This window comes from Melozone crissalis, unplaced genomic scaffold, assembly GCF_028551555.1.
Source record: "Melozone crissalis strain CALT ecotype California unplaced genomic scaffold, PUWL_Pcris_2 ptg000008l_1, whole genome shotgun sequence".
Classification (NCBI taxonomy): Eukaryota; Metazoa; Chordata; class Aves; order Passeriformes; family Passerellidae; genus Melozone; species Melozone crissalis.
In genome coordinates this window covers 3,190,733-3,212,610 of record NW_026535786.1, presented here as the reverse complement: position 1 = coordinate 3,212,610, position 21,878 = coordinate 3,190,733, and the positions used below count along the sequence as shown (strand labels likewise).

Genomic DNA, 21,878 nt, shown 5'->3' with positions numbered 1-21,878 from the left:
CCTGTTAAAAGCACAGTGCTTTTAGTCATCATCATTTGAGTAACAACAAAGTGACACAATAAAGCAGTGGAAAAGGAAGATGACTTGAGAGTATCAGCATTTTGGAAAAGAGGATACAGATTGAAGTGAGAAGACAAGAGGCTGGGCACAGTGTGGTTTTGCAGCGGAGGAGTGAAGAGATCAGCAAGGTGTCAAAGGATATGAGGACGACTGGAGGTGCTGCCTCTGAGGATTAGGATCTCTGTACAACACCTGTTTTGTCCTGTTGCACAACGCCTGTGTTGTCCTATCACCTCTCCTCTTCCTCGATGTTCATCTATTAACTGACATGAGCAAATGAACATCAGCACGTATCAGAGAGAATTTTGGGGGCCAAGGGACTCCTGCTTTTATAACTGTGTCAAGCTGACCATTTGCAGTTTGTCTGACTGTATCCTTAACCCACATATACTGGGCTTTCAGTCCTCATAGCTAAAGAAATGGAAAGCATAGCCTAGAATCATCAAAACCTTCTTCAGCACGATACTGCTGGGTCTGTGTGCCTTGTCTCTTGATTTAGATGAGACCTATCAAGGTCCAGGTGGCTGGATCTGGGCTGCTGTCAACAGCACTTGTTTTTTTGAGTTGTTCTCTGTGGCTTCAGAGACATCTGCACGCCAGTGAGGAGAAGGGAGCTCAGCACAGCTGACCATCGATGTAGCCATCACTGCCACTTGCCAGAGGGTGAACTTCTCCTGACTGTCACATAAAACATCACTCACATCACTGAGCTACATCCTGGTGGACAGCATTAAACCTGTGACTTCCAAATCTGTTTCTGAAGCCTCCTGCATCCCTAGCCATGGATAACCATTAGCTTCCACAGGAAGAGATCAGATGGTTCTGGACCTGAAAGGGCAATTTCACAACTGTTAAAGCTTGCAATAAGAACTGCAATTTTTTTTATACCTGTAGTCACTTAAAAATTAGGAAGAGCAGTATGATTTTGCAAAATGTCTTGTCACCTAGATGATTTTTTTGGGACATTTCCTAAGTGGTTTAAAATATTCTATCAAGTATATGTATCATATTCTATCAAGTATATGTTTACACTGGGCTTTGCCAAGATGGTAACACAGATATCCTCTTGGAAGAGTTTAAGCTGTAAAGCAAGGGAGTGATTTTCTAGAGAGCTACGTGGGCATGTTAATTGCCAAGGTTAATAAAAGAGAGATCTTCATGCACCTCAATTCTTAGATGTCCAAATGGAAAGACTTTTATGAGGACTCTAATTTCCGGGGATGCTTGTAAAAAGGTAGCTCACTTTGGGCACTCTAAAATTGAATATATTCAAATCAATTGCAGTCTTAATAAATAGATTAGAAAATGATGAGAGGTACTGGCCAATCCTTTTGCTCTCTCAGATAATGCTGGATTATACCTTAGTGTTATGTAATTTTAAAAAACCAATGAAGACAACAAGATGCTATTTTTAGAAATCTCAGACATGATCAAGAAGTTAAAATAAATTTTTTTAAACAGGGTTTTTACAAGGATGTCAAAACCACTAACCCCTCCTCTGCCCTAGTATGCCATATCACCTAGTCTGGAAAAAGGAGGACTGAAAAGCATCCAGACTTCTAAAAACCACCAACTGGCTCTAGCCTGGGCAGGTAAGTGAGTAATTTACTCACTAACCAAAGGATTGGCAAAGGTCCTGCCATGACAGCAACCTTCTCCCTGCTCTACATATCCTGGCTCTCTACCTATCCCAGTCCTAACCTGCTGGAAAGGAGGAGCTTTGCTCTGTCCCTTCCTTATTTATAACTTGTTGGGAGCTGGGAGGGAGGGAGGGGTGAGCTGGCTGTGGTGCACCCTGTAGCTGCCTGCCCGTGCCAGCCTTGCAGTCAGCACCACAGATGCCTCCCGAGCAGCGCGGGGGCCGCCTCCGCGCCCTCGGCTTCCTCTGGCTGTGCGCGCTGGTGGAAGCAAAGACCAGAACCTACTACCTCGGGATTGTGGAAGAGAACTGGGACTATGCACCGTCTGGGAAAAATCTGATCACAGGGCAAAGCCTCCTAGAGGACAAGTAAGTGACTGGGGGCTTGGGTAAGCTGGAGGTGTATCAGCAACGCCAAAACAAAATCGGTTCCTGTGGTCATTTTGCGGCAAATGTCTTAAGATGGCCTTTTCCTTGTTTTTATTCTGATGATGTTGTCGTAGGTGGGAATTCAGTTTCAAGGCAAGACTAGACTTTGATTTCTCTTCCATTGTGGTTGATTAAGCAAGGGGATAGTTAGCATGCATTTGAAGAGTTAATATTTTTTAAAAAGGTATCAAGTATGGGCTCAAAATCCCCTACTTGTATTTCATAGAGATGGAGGTATCCCTGGGTCTTGGTATCAAAAAGCAAACTGCAGCTTTGCTATAACCAAGCACAGTCTTTGTAGTAAAACACAAAGTCCTGTTTACTGGCATATTATGTAATTTTAAGTATTTCCCCTGATAAAATTTGGGAAACTTGGTAAGATATCATGAAATTCAGATGTGTATGGTATCTACAAATGGGATACAAGTCCCTATGGTCAGAGAGAATTGCTGGTGATCTCTGAAACTGGGGAGCACAGGTGAGCGCTGTGATGGATTCTGCCTTGGCCAGTGAAACATGGCTGGGGCTGGCTGTGTGTTCCTCCCAGAGCAGGAGAGCTGGCCTGGATGTTCCATGGAGATGGCTCTGATGCCTGGTGCCTCTCTAAAGAATGATTTGGGTGGAAGGGACCTTTAAAGGTCCTCTCGTTCACCTTCCCTGCCATGGTCAGGGTCATCTTCAACTAGGTCAGGTTGCTCAGAGGCATGTCCAAGCTGAATTTGAATGCTTCCAAGGATGGGGCATCCACCACCTCTCTGGGCAAAGTGTGCTGGTGTTTTATCACCTTCATTGTTAAAAACCTTTTTCTTACTTCTGAATCTACTCTCTTTTTGTTGAGAACCATTGCTTCTTACGTCATGGGATTCAAATGTGTGGGAATATTTTTAAGATTTCATTGATATTTTTGACACACTAGAGGTATTTTGGGGATCTCTCCTCAGTGTCTAGGTTTGGGATTGGAGTGGGAGGTGTGAGGAAGTGAGGAGGTCCTGGTCTCTGTACCAGGTTTGGAGGCTCACTGGGAGCTAGATGCTGCCTCCCAGAAGCTAGAAATGGAAATGTACTCTCTGACTTTTCAGGAAATCCCAAGCAAGTCTGCACATGTCTCTAGTGGTAAGTAATTTCAGAATCACTCTCAGATGAATTTCACAAAAGAAACTATTTTGTCACAAGAAGGAGATGAGAAAGACTTTTATTTTTCAACACAAATTTATGCTTAAGCTCTTAATAGCTAGAGGTCCCAGATGGCATCCGAGTCAATAGCTATTACATTTATAGGTAGAATTAAGGTTAATAGCTTGTTCCCAGCTCATGAAAACAAGCTTTACTGGCAAAACTGTTCTTAATTTATATTAAATGCCTGAATTTCTCACTTTCCTAACCTTTGTAGCAAAGGATAATTTTCTCTACTCAATAAACTAGAAGATCTCTTACTACAGAGCAGTACAGCATTAACTAAAGAGCAGCCACTTCTAAATCCACTTCAACGGCGATGTATTCAATAGAGAGATACCACAGAGAGATTGGAATCTGTTCTGTAAATCGTACTTTTGAGGCTGTGTGCACTTTGTGCTCCCTGAACATCAAGAGGCATATTTACTTTTAAGTTTGTGACATAAATGCATTTTTTTAAACTAAATGGCAACACAGGGATGGAAGATACTTATGTCTTCAGTCATCATGGCAATGTAATAATTACAGAATGCTAATTACAAAAGGTTTACCCACAGAGGATTTTAATCTAGACTGCACATTCAAAGCTGGAGAGATGTTTGCCACAAACTCCCTACATGCAAAATAAATAATTAAGTGATTTTTGTTATTTTACTCCACTTTCAAATCCTGTTGAATTGAGCCAGTATTAAGTGCTGTATTCTGGAATAATAGTATCTGCATAGGCATGTGGGTTAAATGGTGAACCAGAAATAGCTATTTTGACTATTCAGCTCTTTAGGATAATCTCTAATGTAAATTTAAAACAGTATAATAATGGGTTACTTTTCAGCTAATTAATTGGTTCCTACGGATATTATAAAAAAAGTAGTTCCATTAGCAAAGTTTAAGGATCAGTTTCCAGGTAGGGATAGGAATGCCTTTTGAGCCATCTTTGTTCTGCAAGCAGCAACACTCAGGCTCGCTGAGCCAAGCACTTCTCACCTTGTGAAGCAGCCTCACAGCACCCATCTGATGGGGCACTATCCCAGTTTTATTGAGAGCAAAGTGAAGATAAAGAGGTTGCAGACAAGCTGATTATCTTTAAAAGAATTGATGCATACACAAAAAGGAATGTTCCCTTTGATTCCAGCTAGCCCACAGAGATATAATCAAAACCTCTTTTTCCTCAGTACTTAATGAAAATCCTGAATTAGCAAGTGTGCAATGGAAAGTGTTACATTACCTGGATCAGATAGCGACATTTAAGAGATGATTTTCAATGTTGCTTGCCAAAGTCAATAACATCTTCCTCAACCTTTAGTTTTTAGTAGTAAAGAAGATAAAGGGAGCTTTGGTAGCTGATGCATGGAGCTAGAAACCAGGTTCTGGCACAGATACAGCTATGCTGCTCAGTTCCTGCTGTGCTGGTGCTGAGCGAGCTGCCTCTGGAGCCAGGAGTCCTGGTGCTGCATCAGAACCTGCCTGGGTGGGTGTGAGCTGAAGACTGCCTCTCATCAGGGCTGATTAGCCCAAATGAGCCCTGTCTTAGCAGAATTATTCTGCTTGGATGATAAGTTTTATTATGCCTAGTCTTACTGCAGTGCTTCAGGGCCAGCCTGCTGCTTGAGCAGGCTAAGTATCTTGCTGGACATCAGTAATTGTAAAGCAAAAGACTAATGAGGTTGTTCACCTCTTCCCTTTGTCTTGTCTAAGCTTAAGGCCTCAAGCTGCTCTACTAACTCTCATAATTTGGAGTGTTGTGAGTAAAACCAAGACATTTCACTCTCTGTTCTCCCTTCAGAAATTAAACTTACATTTTCTGGAGCACACAGGGCTTTGGAAATCGCAGGTCCAGATGATGGCCACTGAGCGTAGGTGAGCTGTGAAAGTGGTCAGCATCCCTTCCCACCTGACATAGCTGCTGGAAGAGCTGACATCATTAAACCATGCTGGACTAGATACACAGGGTGCAAGTACTGTCAGTGCTGCTGGATGTGCTGCAGATCCCAGCGGGATTTTGTGAGTTAGGGCATGGGCATTGCTGCTGCAGGAGGGTGAGCCTGGATGTTTTCTGTTTTCTTTAATGGTCACGTGGAAAATGGCCTTCCAAGAGGAAAATATACCTAAGTGTTGTGGTTTGACATCCACCAGTTATTCTTTCCCTATTGCAGCTCAGCCCTCAGGATTGAAGTTTAGTTGATAATCCCTTGAATTTACCTTGATATGAGTTTATATGATGGATGCTTAAATCTTGCTCTGCTGGTGGTAGATGTTAGTAAATTTTGCCTGATGGAGCAGCTCTTCCCTTCTCTTTAGGCCACCAAGCCTACATTTATTTATCTGGGCCAAGTCTTGCACCCACCAACACTAACGGGTGTTTTTTGTCAGCACAGCATCAAACACAGTTTGTGCAATTTGCCTGTGAGGAGATCCCACCCAGAGGAATGACGGTGAAACTGTCGTCACAGATGCTGCACTAATGGCTGAGTCATTATGAGGCCAAATAACCCGATTGCAACAGCAGAGATGATCATTGTGGGAAGGGTCAACATCAAAAGGGTATTTGAGGTGAAATCCTGGCTCTAATGAAGTCTGAGAGGAGCTTTGTTACTGACTTCAGGGGCAGGTTTATTGTAGGAGGGAAGCCATCATACCACACCAGTGACAGCACAGAGCCTCATCTAAGATTTCATGGATTTTATTGACCTCTGTGGCTCATGTGGGTCAGAAAAAGCCCAAAAACATCCTTTGAGGGCTTTGTGTCTCTGTCTTTTGAGAACACTCAACTTTGTTGTTCGAAGCTTTGTGGTCAGGGCGCCATTTAGAAAGGTGAGTTGGCACCACTGGTCCCCCTTCCCTGGCCGTCCCTCAAGGACAGACATTACACTGGCCTGAGCATGGAGTCATGGTTTCTTGGAGGGTTACCTTCAACAGGTTACGTGACCCAGGGGTTAAAACAATTGTGGTAGTCTGAAGCCCTGTCCTGGAACTGTCCTGGTTTACTTCAGCCACAGGAAAAATCAGGAACTTTGAGGAAATTAAATGGTTATAGACCCAAACCCAGAGTATGCAAAGAGGATAGAGAGTAAAGAAGGTTTCAGCATCTACAGATTTTAGGGAATAAACTTATAAAGATGGTTGTTTAAACCATAATGATGGTTATGAGTGTAAAGTCTATGGGACTTCAATAAACAACAACAACAATAAAAAGAAATTTTTCATTTGCATGCATTTGCACCTGGGAGTGTACAATAGCTATTGGGAGTGTTCACCACAGGAGAAAATTTGGGACTCCACATCTAGTAGTTATCCTGAGTGCTGTTTTTCGGCCCTCAGTGGTGATTACAGCAGCAAACAAACTTGGCTCCTCAATCTGCGAGGATCTGTCTCCAGGCTACTGAAGAGCTGTTTGCTTGGCCATGCACAAGGTATCTTCTCATTTCTCAGTGCTCATTGTCACACCATGCTCATGTAAGCACCTCTTGGAAAACACAACCTCTGTTAGGTTGTAGCCTTCAGATCAAAGGTAACACAAACACATTAAAAATTATGGCAAAACACATCTTCTGTGTGATAAAAGAAATGAGTGTAGAAATTGCACTTCACACATGGATCTTCCTGGAAATGGAAGATTGTCTGCATGTCTAGTCTTGATCTGAAGCAGAATCTACATGACACTCTTGTTTTACTCTTTCTCTCTGTGGAAGAGTTGTATTGCTTGTCATTGCAGGGAACTGGATGTCTATAATGATGTTTACACTTGTTTTCAAGAACTAGAGTTTATTCCCTGTTAATAATTCACTGTTCCACTCAGATGCATTTCCAACTTTTCTTGGAACTTTGGAAGTGCTGAGGGGGGTCAAGCACCAAAATGAAATCACACACAGAAATGAAAGCAGGATTTGCATGTCTTTCTCAGTCAGAACAAGACTTTTAATGCCAATTTGCAAACCTGCTTATCTCTGTATGTAACCTCAAGACTGGCCTGACTGCAGGAGATGAAAAGGAATTTAGGAAGTTTGCATGGGTACTGCCCCAGAGGATGGAGTATTCCCCTTTATGTAGGAAGAAAGGCTGTCTGAGCATCATGACTTTATGGACATGAAGTGCAGGCTGACAACTGAGTTGGAGGGAAATAGTTAAAATTTAGAGGAGCAGCTCTTACATCTGCAGATCAGAAAGATGGAAGAGGTTCAGACAGTACCATCACAAAGCCACCAGGAGTATGAAGCAGTTTGAAGTGAGCAGGAGAATATGAAGAGGCAGGGAGAAGCTTTGTTTTGTGACAAAAGAGGAATGACAGATAGGAAACATTTTGGCATTCAGTCCAGTGTGGATATTCCTTCTGCAAAAGGACTGTAAGCACTGTAATGCGAAGTACAGCAACACTTGTAAAGAGGCAAGGAGCTACTAGCTATTTGGGAAGGCTGAGGTGGGCCCCCAAAATCCTCCAGGATGAAATGGGACAGCCTGGGCACCTAGAATGGGACAGAACAACCTGAGTGCTCTGCTTTCAGTTACTGAGGGCGACCGAAAGGATGTGCTCAAAATACATCTCTGCACACACAGATCACCTACACTGTGAGTGGCTGCAGCTGATACCCACTGCACCCATTTGAATAGTCCTTCTTTCAGAAAGTGCCACTAAAAGACTTCTTTTCCTGACTTTTAGACGGCTTTAAGTAGGAGGCAAGCACAGATCCAGATATCATAGCATAGCTTTAGGCACTGGAACTGAGTGCCTAAGCCTAGAGGGTTTTTTCAGAGTAATTTCTTGAACTTTGATCACTAACTGGATTTTGGGATCACAGTCTATGCATTAAAACGGGCTAGGCTCATGTAAAGTATTTGACAAAGCCTGAATAAAAGTGCATTTTTCTGGGGTACAATTCTCCTTCTTCAGAAGACACAGTGTATCTCGGGGGTGTTATGAGAGAGTGTGCAGTGTTGTCTGGACATAAAGACACTGTCATCATGATGAAAGCATGGTGCCACTGCACCAAAATATTTGGTGGCTGATGAAATTGGAAAAAAAACTGAGGAAAAATATCTCCTGAAAATAGGGGCTTTCTGAAAAAAATGGATTTGATATTTTTCTAGAGAAAATTTCTTACAATCTATTTAAAAAATCAATTCATAATTCAAATTAGGACATAGCCATATGAATACATTGCCATGAGGTAAGGAAGCATGTGCATTTACACTGCACTCCTACTGACACCACCTCCTACTCTGTGGTAAACACTCTGGTAGCAGCTCTTCCCCCAGGCGATAGAAGGTATCTTCTCCTTGGTGAATGTGGTGTGACTTGCCAGGTTTTGCTATGTCCACAGACTACAGACCTGCTAATTCACTGAAAATTCAAATTTCCTGGCAACTCATTCCTTAACCCTGTTTTTGGGGTGTATTTATCTGGCATACATTATTCTGTGAAGAAGCAGAATGAGAAGTTTCTGTCCCTTCCCCCCATCCTACCCCACTGTTTCTGCCCTAGCAGTCTTGGCAATGTTTCAATTGCTGCCAAAACTTGTGGTTTTTTATAAAGTGCACATTTCAAATGAAAAAGTGTACTTTTTGGAGTCTTCTATATCTGGATCACTTCAGGGGTCTGTTTTCAACAGTGATCGTGGAGGTGTAATGACCACAAATGGGGGATGTTGTGTGTTATGGTGTCATAGAAATCACAGAATCATAGAAAGGTTTGGGTAGAGGGAGAAGTGGATGTTGTGGTGGAGAACTTAAAGCAAATAATGCCTTTCAACTTAGGCGACATCCTCCACTTTGGTTGCTTGCACTTCACAAAGGAATCTAAACAAAATTTGTGAAGCAAGTGAACTGACCAGTCAAAGTCTCACAATAAATATGAAATTGCTTTATTTCTGGCAGTGATACTTCAGAAAAATTTAGTTTGACTTTTTGAGGAAGCATGAAAGTCCAATCAATCTTCAGGGGATGAAAAAGTTCATGGTCAATTTTGGTGAAATCTGTCATATAATCCCCTGCTTGGTGTGTAGCAAAGGGTTTAACTTCTGCCTTCATTGAGTGTTATAATTAGGGATGAAGATTGTATATCATATTTACCAGGTGTAACATGGAGAAAATTAGAAAAAGTATTTTATATCATCACAGATAGGATGAATTGGGTCATCAGTATGATGTTCTAGTTAAAAGGGCAAAATTCATTCCCAGTTATGTAAGAAATATTGACTGGGAACATCTCTGGCCCTAGCTGGAATATTATTTGCCTATTGTGTGTGTTCTTTAGTTCAGACTTCAACAGAAATAGAGAAATATTTACTTTCAAAAGAGAGCTTTGCATAAGATTTGTGGCCTAAAGAGTGTCGGTGTTCTTGGTTTGTCCAGAAGAAGGGTAGGAGGCAATTTAGTCAATTAATTAAAACTTATGCAAGTGTCTGCATAAAAAATAAGTTTCTGATGGAATGTGGTTCCTTTGATCTGAGAGAGAACTTGACTGGAACCAGTGGTTGGAGTGTGGAGCTGGATGATATTAGACTGCAAATGCAATTTAGGCTTCGAAGGGAGCAGGTATTTAAAAGTTATGATATGTTAACCACTGACCATATGGTGGGTTTTCCATCACTTGAAGTTGCTATAAACATAGACTCTGGAATGTGGAAGTTATACATTTCATGCAAAACACATTTAATGCTACTCTTCCAGGGAGTTGAGCTGTTGATTAGAATCTCTCTTATTGGCCTTTGAAAAATCTTAATTTGGTTTTATTTTCCTTCTGAACAAGTCATGTTTTCAGAGGTGAGGTTTCAAACCTTCAAAAGAGGGAGAAGCTGTTAAAATTGAACAGCTTGAGGCTTGAGTGGCTGGTCCTCAGTGAAGGCTTGGAGCAAGCGTGCTAAAGACCAGACCTGCAAGCGGGATGGTTGTTACTGTACAGAGAGGGGCTGGGGCCCTGATGTACTCCTGAGCTTTAATTCAATTCCTCCAGCCATGATATGTGTCCCAGGGAACTGTGTCTCTGCACTGCAAGCACCAGTTATTTGATCAGTTCTTCGGATAGGTTTACTGTCTCTCAAATTTTCCCTTCCCAACACCAGGTTTGCAAGCGTATACGCGACAAGAGGAGCCAACCGGATAGGACGTGTGTACAAAAAGGCCATTTTTAGGCAATTCACGGATGACACTTACTCCCAGGAGATCCCCAAAGCAGCATGGCTGGGGTTCCTTGGCCCAGTCCTCAAGGCAGAAGAAGAGGATGTCTTTATCATCCATCTGAAAAACTTTGCTTCCCGCCCATACTCTGTGCACCCACATGGGGTCTTCTATGACAAGGACTCTGAAGGTAAAATCTGGCTTGCCTTTTCCTCTCTTTTTCAGTGGAGTAACTAATATCATGGCTACAAGTCTGTCCCAGTATTTATTGTTACTGACATTGACATCAGAGGACTTTAGATCACCCTCTCATAAACTCATCAGTAATTGCAGCTGATGACTAAAACCAGGAACAGCCGCATCTCAAAACTTTTTGCCACAAACTTTCGACACCTGGGATAAACCCAGTACTGAAACAGGTTGGATGGGTCTTTTTGCCTGAATTATTTTTCTGAATCATAACTCACCAAAACATCTTACTTCCTTCCTTCTGCCTTTAGTCTATTTGAACAGATGGAGTTCTTGCAACTAAATGTTTTCCTCTCTTTTAGCCTATAGCAGACATGATCTAATTTTCAGAATCCCAGACCTATGCATGTGTATTTTTGTTAGAGGATTGTGTGGATGTGTCTACATGTGCCTACAGTCAGTATTCTCATCTGTTTCCTGTGAAAAAATACACACTGCTAGATGACAAAATTATAGATGACTGATAAGAGTAAAGAGACTAGGAAGAAATGGAGCCTGTTAATACATTTTTAAAAAGTTCATCTACCAATAAAAAATGGATTTTAACTCCCAATATATTTGTGGTGAGATTGACAGAAATTCTGAGTTTTTTCAAAATTTCTCAATGATTCTGTATTTGTGAATGCTGCTATTATTTTATAAATACAAGTTAAAACAGAATTAATTACACATTTATTTAACAAATGCAACTAGGGACGGCTAAAGTATTCCTTTTTCCTTTTTATGTATTAGGAGCACTTTACCCTGATGGAACTGGTGGTAAAAGCAAAGAGGACGACTTTGTTGTTCCCGGTGGAAATTACACGTACACATGGCCAGTAAGGAAAGATTATTCCCCAACTTTGGCAGACTCAAACTGCTTGACTTGGATTTACCATTCTCACATTGACACACCAAGAGATATTGCATCTGGTTTAATTGGGCCTCTGCTGGTGTGTAAAAAAGGTACTGAGCTAGCAACACTGATAGAGCAAGCCCCTCTGCCAAGCTTGGCATCTTAACAGTCATTTTTGCTTACAGGTTTAAACATGATGGTCTAGAGTCTATCCCTACATAGCCCATAAAAAGGGGCAAGGAATAGATGGGCCATTCCAGGAGCATCCCAGGGTAGGTATTGTAGCTCTGGGACACCCCCCTTCCTGCTCCCCTTTGGCTTCAGATAGATTTGCCTCGGCTGGTGGAGGGACTGCAGCATGCTCTGTGACCATCCCGTCATGGCCGAGACCAGAAATAAGTATTCCCAAACTGGGGAAGTTTCAGGATCAACAAAGGCGTTACTACTCAGGAAATCAAATTAGAGCCGGGTGGGTGAATTTGGCTTTAGCATTTACATATTTGAAAGCACAATCTTTGTCATTTTTTCCACATAGAGAGTATGTATTTATTTTTGCTTACAAGATATATCTTACAACCTTATGGGGATGTGCGTGGAACTGCCTGTCCTGTGTATTTTACAGCCTGCTAATGTTGTGCTGGACCTCTTCATCAGCTAAGTCATTGCCACTTCTTCCCCTGGGCACGTGTAACTCTGCCACTCCTTTTCAGTAACTCCCAGAGTACAAAATCAGCCCTGATTTCATACGCAGTACATCTAAGTGAAGTGGGTTTTATATATGAAGAAGAGAAAGACTTTAATGTGGAAAAGACAAGCCTGGTTTCCAGCTTAACTCACACAATTAAAATGTCTCCCATTTCCATTCTTCTTGAGTGCCTTTGAAATCCACAGAACTGAATATGTGACACTGAGCTGATAACTACAAAATAACACATGAAGCTAGGAGACAGCATATTCCAAACAATCCTAGCCTGAAAGCCAGATTATCTACATGTTTGGCCTTTAATTCATGAAGGAGGATATCTACATGACGTAGTCCTCCAGCTGGTGGTGGTGGACACAGGACTGAGAGCAAGGCTCTCTGGGAGCTTTCTCCCAGAGAAGGCAGATGAAAGGACAGTTTTCATGCGATCAGTGATAGACTGATTAGAATGAAGGCTACACTTGCCAGTGGATAATAACAGACTACTCAGTATCACCAGTCCTACGGTCTCAGGTTCCTCCCCAAATAAATATGGGGATAAAGATGTTGAATTTAGCTGGAATAAATTCTGTTCATCCTGCTTTCAGCCTTTTTAAATTTAAGTACCTAGTCCTAGATAACTCTCGTGGGCTCCTCGCCACTCTGTGGACAGTGAGCCACATTTAGAGGGCCACTCTGGGGGTATGGTTGAGAATTCACTTCAGTGCTACAGAAATGCAGGCTACCACTCACCACTCCCTAATTCATTGTAAAAAAAAACATGAGTCACTGGTTTCTGGATAGATCCAGCTCATGACCTGGCTCACTGTGCAGGACCACAGATGCTAAATGACACTGACTAAGGGGACAGGATTGTGCGCAATGGGCCAAAGAGTGGGGAAATGGGACAACAGATATTGGCAGGTGCTTGTGCTCATGTCAGACCAAAGAGATACTGAAATATCAGCTTGACTTAGCTTAGCTTTGCCTTCTGGAGGCACTCACCTGTTCAAAGTCCGATGGAGCGAGGTCAAAATGCCTTAGAAGAGCAAAATTAGGTGAAATTCATCCTGCCTCGCAGACTGTGGGCAAAGAACTGTATTTCCTCGAGTGTGCCAAGGTTATTGTAATTTTTAAATTCAATCCCATCCCAGGCTTTTTTTATCACTTTCCTTTTCGTTTGCAATTTAGGAACTGCAGATGAGACCACAATAGAAGGGACTGGTGCTGCTAATGCTTTTGCCCTGATGTTTAGCATTGTAGATGAAAACTTCAGCTGGTACCTCGATGAGAATATAAACACCTTCTGCTTAGAACCAGACACAGTTAACAAAGAGGATGAAGGTTTCCAGACCAGCAACCGAATGCATGGTGAGAAGGACTTTTGAATAAATGGTGACCTACAGCAGTGACCAGGCTCTTTTCAATACAGTAGGACCCTGTGATGTCTGTCCTTTATCTGTGTCAGCAAGGAATGGGTCAGAATGTTGAAGTAATGTACTGATAAAAACCTCTCCCTAAAAACAGAATGACACTTGCAGAAAGGAGATTTGGCTTTCATGCCCAGCTCTGACATTTGTTTAACATTTTATCTTAGGCAACAGATTTTTGTCCAGCTGTGAAAAGAGCAAAGAAAGTTGCAGGGCAATTTGAGGTGTGTGTATTGAAAGAATTCTCAAAAGGCTTGTGGATGGTGGGCTGGCTGGTATAACCACTCCTGCCCTTCAGAGATATACTGGCCAATGGTACTTTGTGTTATTTGGACATTTGGTGTAAGAAGTTGATTCCAGATATTTCTGTATATTTTGTTTGTTCCAGGGAGCCTAGGAATTAAAATGTTTTGCAAAATATGAGTCTCATTCTCCTAGCGTCCTGATATATTCTCAGATGTAGAAGCTAAGGAAGACAGAGCTGACTTCACTGATTTGGCTGATAAAATTTTCAAATCTAAATTGCTTGTGCCTGGCATATAATGGTATATTTATGACGTAGGATAAGAGGAAATAGATTTCAGCCATGCTAAATAGCTGCAGAACAAGGTAACTTCATTATCAGGCCTTTTTGGTGATGACTTGGCCTTTGCAACATCTTGATATTACCCAGGATGTTTTTCACAGACACAGACAGATAATTTGGGACATTTGATCATACAGAGCAGTAAGACATATGTTCAAAATGCTACTCCTTACCAATGGGACCAGAGTCACTTTTCTTTCACCTCTCATAAAGTCTCATGCTTTTGTTTTTAGCAATTAACGGTTATATATATGGCAATCTCCCCGGCTTGGAGATGTGTGCTGACACTTCCATGTCCTGGCACTTGTTTGGCATGGGGGCAGAGATAGACATCCACGCTGCTTATTTTTACGGGCACACGTTCACCAGCAGAGACCAGAGGGCAGACGTGGTCGGTCTCTTCCCAGCGACATTCATCACGGCGGAGATGACCCCAGGCAGCCCCGGGAGGTGGCTGATAACCTGCCAGGTCAATGAGCACCTACGAGGTACGCTGCCATAGACCTCCCTCATCAGCCTCTGCTTTGTTTGGAAGGGAAAACTGGGAGATGTTTCCAGGCAGAGCAGGATTTGGTGCTTTTTTTTGTGTGACTTTGGAGCAATTTGCAACTGTTTCGCCAGATAAACATCATGATCATGAGTTTAGTCACCAGAAATGATACGTGTTGGGCCAAATCTTCAGCTAATATGAATGACTTGGCCATGTAACTCATGTGAGGAAGAATTGCTAGACCCAGCACTGTCCCCATGATTCCTAGGTAAACCAGAGAATTTGATGAGCAATGAGAGGAGTTTTCAATACTCACTTTTCAACATAGTTTCTTTGTTGTAGATAAGTACTTGCATGTTAAAAAAAAATCATGCCATCTGAACACTTTGTAGCTTTTTGCTTTATGGAAATCAGGCAAAACTTGGCAGTGTTCTCAGAAACCATTTTGTGAAGGGATTTGATGATGATGTTGTCATATTTGTGTGGTGCAAGACCCTGAAAGTGTGTATCATAAACTAGGTGTCATGGCAGCAGGCAATCTGTAGTTATCACAGCAGAGACGAGTTGGGAGAATTTTTCACATTGATTCCAGTGGGCTTTGCATCAGGCAAAACAGACTCGATTCTGGCAAGCAACGAATAGCTTCAGCAGCAATAACCAGTCTGTATTTCAGTGGAAGTCAGGGGGAGATGATGCTATTTGGCAGATATCTGGAGGCACTCTGACCTCCAAAATCAGTCTGTCATCATTATGGAGATTAAGAAATTGAGTAAATAAGTCCACTAAAGAGTGTCATTCATGTCTACCGGTTTCACCTCTTGCATAAAATGTACCACCTTGCAAAGGAAGGGCATTGGTATCTGGTCGGTTGTAAGCAGAGAATATATTTTGAAATAGAAATTTACTGTAGTAATTGCTTCCAATCCATGTAGCTCCCAGAGAGTTTTGAATTTACATTTGTATCCATGAGATTGCTGACTCTGCAGGTGGTCAGGCACTGTCTCCAGACTCTTTCTTCTCCCAGGTGGCATGGAGGCGCTATACGATGTTCAGATCTGCCAGAAAAACCTGTCTCACTCTTCCCCAATCAGTCATAAGAGAAGATACTACATTGCTGCTGAAGAAGTGCTCTGGAATTACGGGCCTGACGGTTATGATAAATTCACTGGGCAGGGTTTGAACGCCACTGGCAGGTAAGATTTCTTGTCAACTCCCATTGTGCTTTAATTTCAGGAGTCTGTGTGCCACTGCCCCAGTGATTCACACGGGCTAGGTCCTGCACTGTCATTAGTTTTAATTGAAGGGGGCAGGGAGGAATGGATTTAAACAGCCTAGTCAGGAAGCTGGATGCATAACTGTGATGCTTCAAGGTGCCTTCTGGAAGCACTTATCTTACTCCATTAAATCCATGGGGAAAGTGAGGCACGCCAAGTTCAACACAGTTAATGACCCTTCATCAAGACTCTTCAGGCAGCTTTCACACTTACAATCATTGCAGTTCAGAGGTGCCACAGTGGCAGAATTTTCCCCCCTGATATGACTGATGGAGACAAATTGCATTATAGTGTCTCCCAGAAAAGCCAACAATGATTAGATACACATTGTTCACAGTTCTTGCCTAAGGTAAGTTGATATAAATGTCTTCCTAAGAAAATCAGGGTTAAACATAAAAGTCTAATGTACAATGAATGCTCATTTGTTGGCTAATTCAAACCAGTAATACCTTTCTTTGTGTGCTAGAAAAGTGTATGCTGATTAGTAACTTGGGGGGGTAATTTCTCCTATGTCTGGAGTAATAATTTTTTCTGAAATGAAGGGTTCTGCTTGAACTTTCAATTATTTAACCAGTCTGATTTGCTAATTCCACAGTGAATCTGCAACATATTTCACACAAGGGACTGACAGAATAGGAGGGCAGTACTGGAAAGTTCACTATGTGGGATATACTGACGCAACGTTCAGTAAGAAGACTTGGTCAGAGGACATGAAGCACCTGGGAATACTTGGTACAGTGAATATTTTCCCCTCCTGCCATTACATCAGGTTTGAATGTAGAACCATCTGGACTGAGAGGGGAATTAAGCGCAAGCAACTCTCTCTTCTTTTGGTGGAAGCATGCTGGAGAGCAGTCCTAATACCTTCCCTCACTTTGTTTTTTAAGGCCCTGTTATAAAAGCTGAGGTGGGAGATACAGTACTGGTTACTTTTGCCAACAAAGCCAGAAGAAGCTATAGCATTATGGCCCATGGTGTAAGCTTCAGCAAGCTGTCAGAAGGTGCTCCCTACTTGGATGGTAAGTTTTGGCTGCACACTGGATCCTCACCTCCAGAGTACTTGAGCCCAAAAATCAGCTGCTGAGCTGTGCAGGTTTGCCTTTTCATGGATGCTAAGGCACAGAAAGGAGGATTTGATTAGTTTGCAAGTAACCTTCATGTCACAATCAATGGGACTCCACAGTCTGCAAATGTGATGGTTCTTCTCCTTGGATATGTGCCAGATAAGATACCTAAAACTAGCTGAGGCCTATGTTGAACAAAATTCGCAAGCACAATCCAATTTCTATTAATTCTTATCTAATATTTCTCTATTTCAAGGAGTGGATCTCCTCTGCGCACGCTCCAGAAATTATGACTCAGGATCTGGCATGATGGCCCTACTGACTGTTTGGCTATAGCTGTCCACATGTTCTGAGCTGCATCATTCCCAATTCTCTAATCCAGGCTGGCCATTGCTCTTGCTTTACTGTCAGGATAGTCAGTTTCAAAGGCAGCTTTTATCTGATTTCTCTGGAACATATCACAAAGCAGTGATAATCCTTATTAATTCTCATAAATACATACATGCTGAAATGGAGCATTTATGAAATTCTTCCTATCATTTTGTGCAAGGACAGGGTCTTATCGTCTAAGTTTGACTATTGAATGTTAAATATCATGTTAATTGGTAGGCATCTTTTACAGTCAGTGACAAGAAGGCCCTCTGGAGATGTGATTCTGTCTCCACCAACCACAAAAGTCTAGAGTTTGAGTTAGGGACTAAGCTTGAGATGGCCCAGTTAAGGTGAGGTGAATCCCATTTATAGCATCGACAGAGATAATTCTGTGGTCTCTGAAAAAGTGCATTTTCAGCACTGAAGAGGAACATACTTTTCTCGTTGCCTAAATTGCTTTGTTTCCACTACAACGCATCAAAAGAAACTCATGGGACATAATCCCTCTTTTGAAAATTGTGCTGAGAGAGAATTAGGTCAACATGTAAAACTCATCATACAACAAGATCAATGCAAAAGGCTTTATTAAATTGTTGTCTCTTGTTCCTGACCTTGTAACTCAACAAATTCGCCAGGAGGCAAAACATAAAAAGCAACTGGCTTGAGTTCAGCCTTGGAGTTATCTGCACAGATCCTAACGCCACCCATGTCAGAGATAGTTCTCCAATGGAAGTGCAGCTTCCTGCTTGCAAAACTGTTGTGATTTCATTTATCAGTTCCTGGTAGCAGTGCCCTTCAGCACTGCACACTTCTGTGCGTAGCAAAATCTACCCAAAACTGCAATTCAGCACCCAGGGGAGCTGGCACTCCTCTGGGTCTTTAGAGAGAAACCTGACTCTAGATTCATCAATAATCTGCCTGCCCCTTCTTCTCTCCTTTTAATTCTTGTGCCATGGATTTCCATTTCATCTATCTACAGGTGTATACATGCAGAAATCCTGCAGGTATACGTGCAGAGCCCGTAAGCTTATGCTGAGGGTAAATAATTTTTCAGAGGTTGTCTAGTGCAGCTTACTCATGTGAAATACTGTAAATAAAAATACTTACATCTAGAGATATCTGCAGATATATGGGGGTTTTTTCAGTGCTCTCAGGAAATACCCTTGCATGTTGCATTTGGCACTTGTTAGTCTCAGAGGGCTTTTGACTCCAAGTCAATGTCTGCCTCATTGAGGACTGTTGCAGGATGAATCCAGTAGTATTGGATACTGTGCAAGCTATAGTCTGTTTTCTATTGCAGTTTGCAGCAAATAGCTATGCTCAGATGCAATACTGCTATTTTCACTTGTGTCTAAGTTTCTAAGATTTTCTTGGATTACTAGACACTGAGTGTGCTGAGAAAATATAGATAATGGGTGCTTAAGTGTCAAAGACAATCTAAATCCACCCTTTGCATAGCAGCAGACAATGGCCCAAATCCTTTAAAAGTAGCCTCCAACAAAGAACAATATCATCCACTCTGGAGATGCTGACAAAGGCTCCTGTGCATTGCTTTAAAATCAAAAAGAAACAATTACCAGGATCAGATTTGTTTTGAATTTCTAAAGAGCCACAGTTCTAGCTCCACTCAATAATGTAACTGATTTGTTGGTTCTTAATGAAAAGCAGAGTCTGAGTTTGTGCCAGAGATGAATTCCATGATAGGGCAGGTAAGTTACAAACATTAGAGGAATCCATTTAAGCACCAGGATGAGCTCTGCATGTCTTGTCTGATTGAATATAATCCAGATAATCCAACGTAGCATCGGAAGGTGTCTGAGTGGAGCAGCTGAGCTTGTCCTGTGGGGAATTGGCTTGGTTGTCCCCATGGCACAGGCCTTGGGTGAGATGTTCCCATGGCACAGCTGCCCAGACTATGGGATGGTGCTCCAGCTGTGGTGGCAGGGGGGAGCTTCTCCGCAGAAATCTGTAGCTATGCCCAACTTCCATCTAACTCTTGTAGTCAGGGAGACAAAGCCGTCCTGTAATCTTGGTGCATCTCAACTTTGTCTCTCCAGGCTACCTGAAGCCAGGAGCCCACGTCAAGCCAGGTGAAACCTTCACGTACAAATGGAGGGTGCCTGAAAATGGAGGTCCAACAGAGAATGACCCCCCGTGCCTGACCTACCTGTACTACTCAGCCACTGATGCTGTCAAGGACACCAACTCTGGCCTGGTGGGACCTTTGCTGGTCTGTCGGAAGAACACCCTGAATCACGACGGGACACAGGTGCCCAATGGGAATGTCTGCTTGTCCCTAAGAGCAGGGTGGTGCACTGGGGGCTCCCATACAGGCAATTTGCCCAGTTCCCAGCTCCGCTTACAGAGATTAAATAAATATTACTCCTCAGGGTAAAAGCTGATCTAAGGGGATGGTTAAGAAGACAAAATCATCATTCCCTAATATCCTGGCTCTTCCTTAGCTTTTCTGTCTTTTGCATGCAAATAATAACTATTTTCACGCTCCGTAAAGGACACTCTTTTCATCCTTCTGGCTGATGAAAAGGTGCCAATTCCTGTCTCTATGCAGACTTAGTATGAAAGTGGCTTCAGGGAAAAGAAAGCTTTGTTATAAAAACCTATTCATTTCTATTGAATAGACTTTTTTTTATGTCTTGTCTTCCCCCTCCTCTACAGAAAGGAATAGACAGAGAATTTTACCTCCTCTTTTCAATCTTTGATGAGAATGACAGCTGGTATCTGAACAAGAATATTGAAGCCTTTACTGGAGACCCAACAAAAGTGGATGAGAATGATGCTGATTTCATGGAATCCAACAAAATGCATGGTACAAAATATCTAATATCTGTTAATGATATATTTTATTCAATCATATTAGGAAGATGAGTTGGTTTTATCATTCATAGCTTTCTGAACTGCACTGGAGAGTGAGCTGGAAAGCTGTCAGTCAACTTATGGCCAGCTCCTGATGCCCTTGGAGTGCACATTGAAACTCCAGTCACAATGGCAATGAGTGCATCCATCTACAAATACATTTGGAAAAAGGGAACAGAGCAGTGATTTTAGATACAATACTTAGTTCTGTAAAAAGGCACAATGCCAGAGACAGGTGCAGAAGAAGCCAAAGTTCACTAGTGTTTTAAATTTCACTGCTGGCCTTGGCACTGACTCATGCAGTAAAATCTACCTGCCCTGCTGGGCAGTGACCACCTCTGAAAGAGGAGACACAAAGATTAGGGGAATGGCCAAAAATATTTTACAACATCATTTCTGGATGCAAGTATCTGACTTCAGCATGGATCTCCTTCAAGGTATCCCTGGGATGACAAACTTGACCAAATCACATAACCTACCTGTGCTTTAGGTATATATTTTTAGAGAACTCAGGGGCTTTCTAGACCTGTCTATTTTATTCTTCTTCTATGAGATGGAACTACCATACTGAAGTTTTGTTCTTTTATAGCATCTTTCACACATTGATCACAGAGAACAATTTGAGGATTAGGGTGTTTTGTCTTATAACACCCTTGTAACTCAGACTCTTTATGGCCCTCTCCATAGCCTTAATGATGTGGTTATTCATTCTCCAGGCTGAAAGGAGATACCAAATTTGTACACTTGGCTGGTGTCTGGGAGGTACACTCAAAAGCTCAGAGGAGGAGTGCTACATCACAATAGCAGAGGGCTATTACAATATTTTACAGGCTAAAACCAAAGAGGTAGAAGTTCTGAGTTTATAGAAATAGCACTTAGATGTTAATTTGGTGTCCTCCAATCCTACTTTTGCTTCACAAAATGCCCCTTTAGTGACTTGCTGAGTCATGAGTCTTTGGCCAGGTGGGTGGTAGGAGGTTCTGTAATGCATTCTTGTGGACCTGCTGCTAACCATGATTTTTTCCTTCTCCTCCAGCTGTCAATGGCTACTTGTATGGCAATCTACCAGGCCTGACCATGTGCAAGAATGACAAGGTCTCCTGGCACCTCATTGGGCTGGGCAGTCACTACGACATGCACGGGGTTCATTTCCAAGGAAACACCATCGACCTGAGAGGGACAACAAGGGATGGGCTGGCCTTGTTCCCTCATTTATCAGGGACAGCACTAATGCAGCCAGACCGTGTGGGTATGTTCATGAACTGATTTTGGTTGTGTGGCGCTTGCAGATACCAGTGAGCCAAAATAAAAGACAGTGAGATGTTCTGCTCTGCACAAGGACGCTGAAAGCCAGGAGAGAGACACTGGGGACCTGGCATAGCTGAGAATTCAGGCTGGATTAATTTTCTGGGAAGGTGTACATATTCATGTGCACCAAAAACCAGAGGCTTTAATGACTTAGGGATGGGTAGAGCAGCAGGCAGAGAGATAGCTAACATGATGCTCATAGAATTTTATAATTCTCCAAACAGACATTTTTAGAAAAGCAAATTCACTGCCAAGTGGATAGTCAGCATCATTTAAGGTATTTTAGGACTTCAACAAAGCTTT

At 42.3% G+C, this 21,878-nt stretch overlaps 1 protein-coding gene across 1 annotated transcript in view; it reads left to right on the top strand.

The window, feature by feature from the left end:
- The first annotated feature begins 1,898 nt into the window (after positions 1 to 1,898).
- HEPHL1 (hephaestin like 1) overlaps positions 1,899 to 21,878 on the top strand; it is a 32,611-nt gene continuing 12,631 nt past the window's right edge. Inside the window, exons 1-11 of the mRNA XM_054269846.1 lie at positions 1,899 to 2,068; positions 10,357 to 10,601; positions 11,393 to 11,605; positions 13,369 to 13,548; positions 14,427 to 14,681; positions 15,708 to 15,876; positions 16,553 to 16,689; positions 16,845 to 16,976; positions 19,451 to 19,662; positions 20,070 to 20,220; positions 21,304 to 21,516. Of these exons, the coding sequence (XP_054125821.1) occupies positions 1,899 to 2,068; positions 10,357 to 10,601; positions 11,393 to 11,605; positions 13,369 to 13,548; positions 14,427 to 14,681; positions 15,708 to 15,876; positions 16,553 to 16,689; positions 16,845 to 16,976; positions 19,451 to 19,662; positions 20,070 to 20,220; positions 21,304 to 21,516 (2,077 nt within the window). The remainder of the gene's footprint in view (positions 2,069 to 10,356; positions 10,602 to 11,392; positions 11,606 to 13,368; positions 13,549 to 14,426; positions 14,682 to 15,707; positions 15,877 to 16,552; positions 16,690 to 16,844; positions 16,977 to 19,450; positions 19,663 to 20,069; positions 20,221 to 21,303; positions 21,517 to 21,878) is intronic.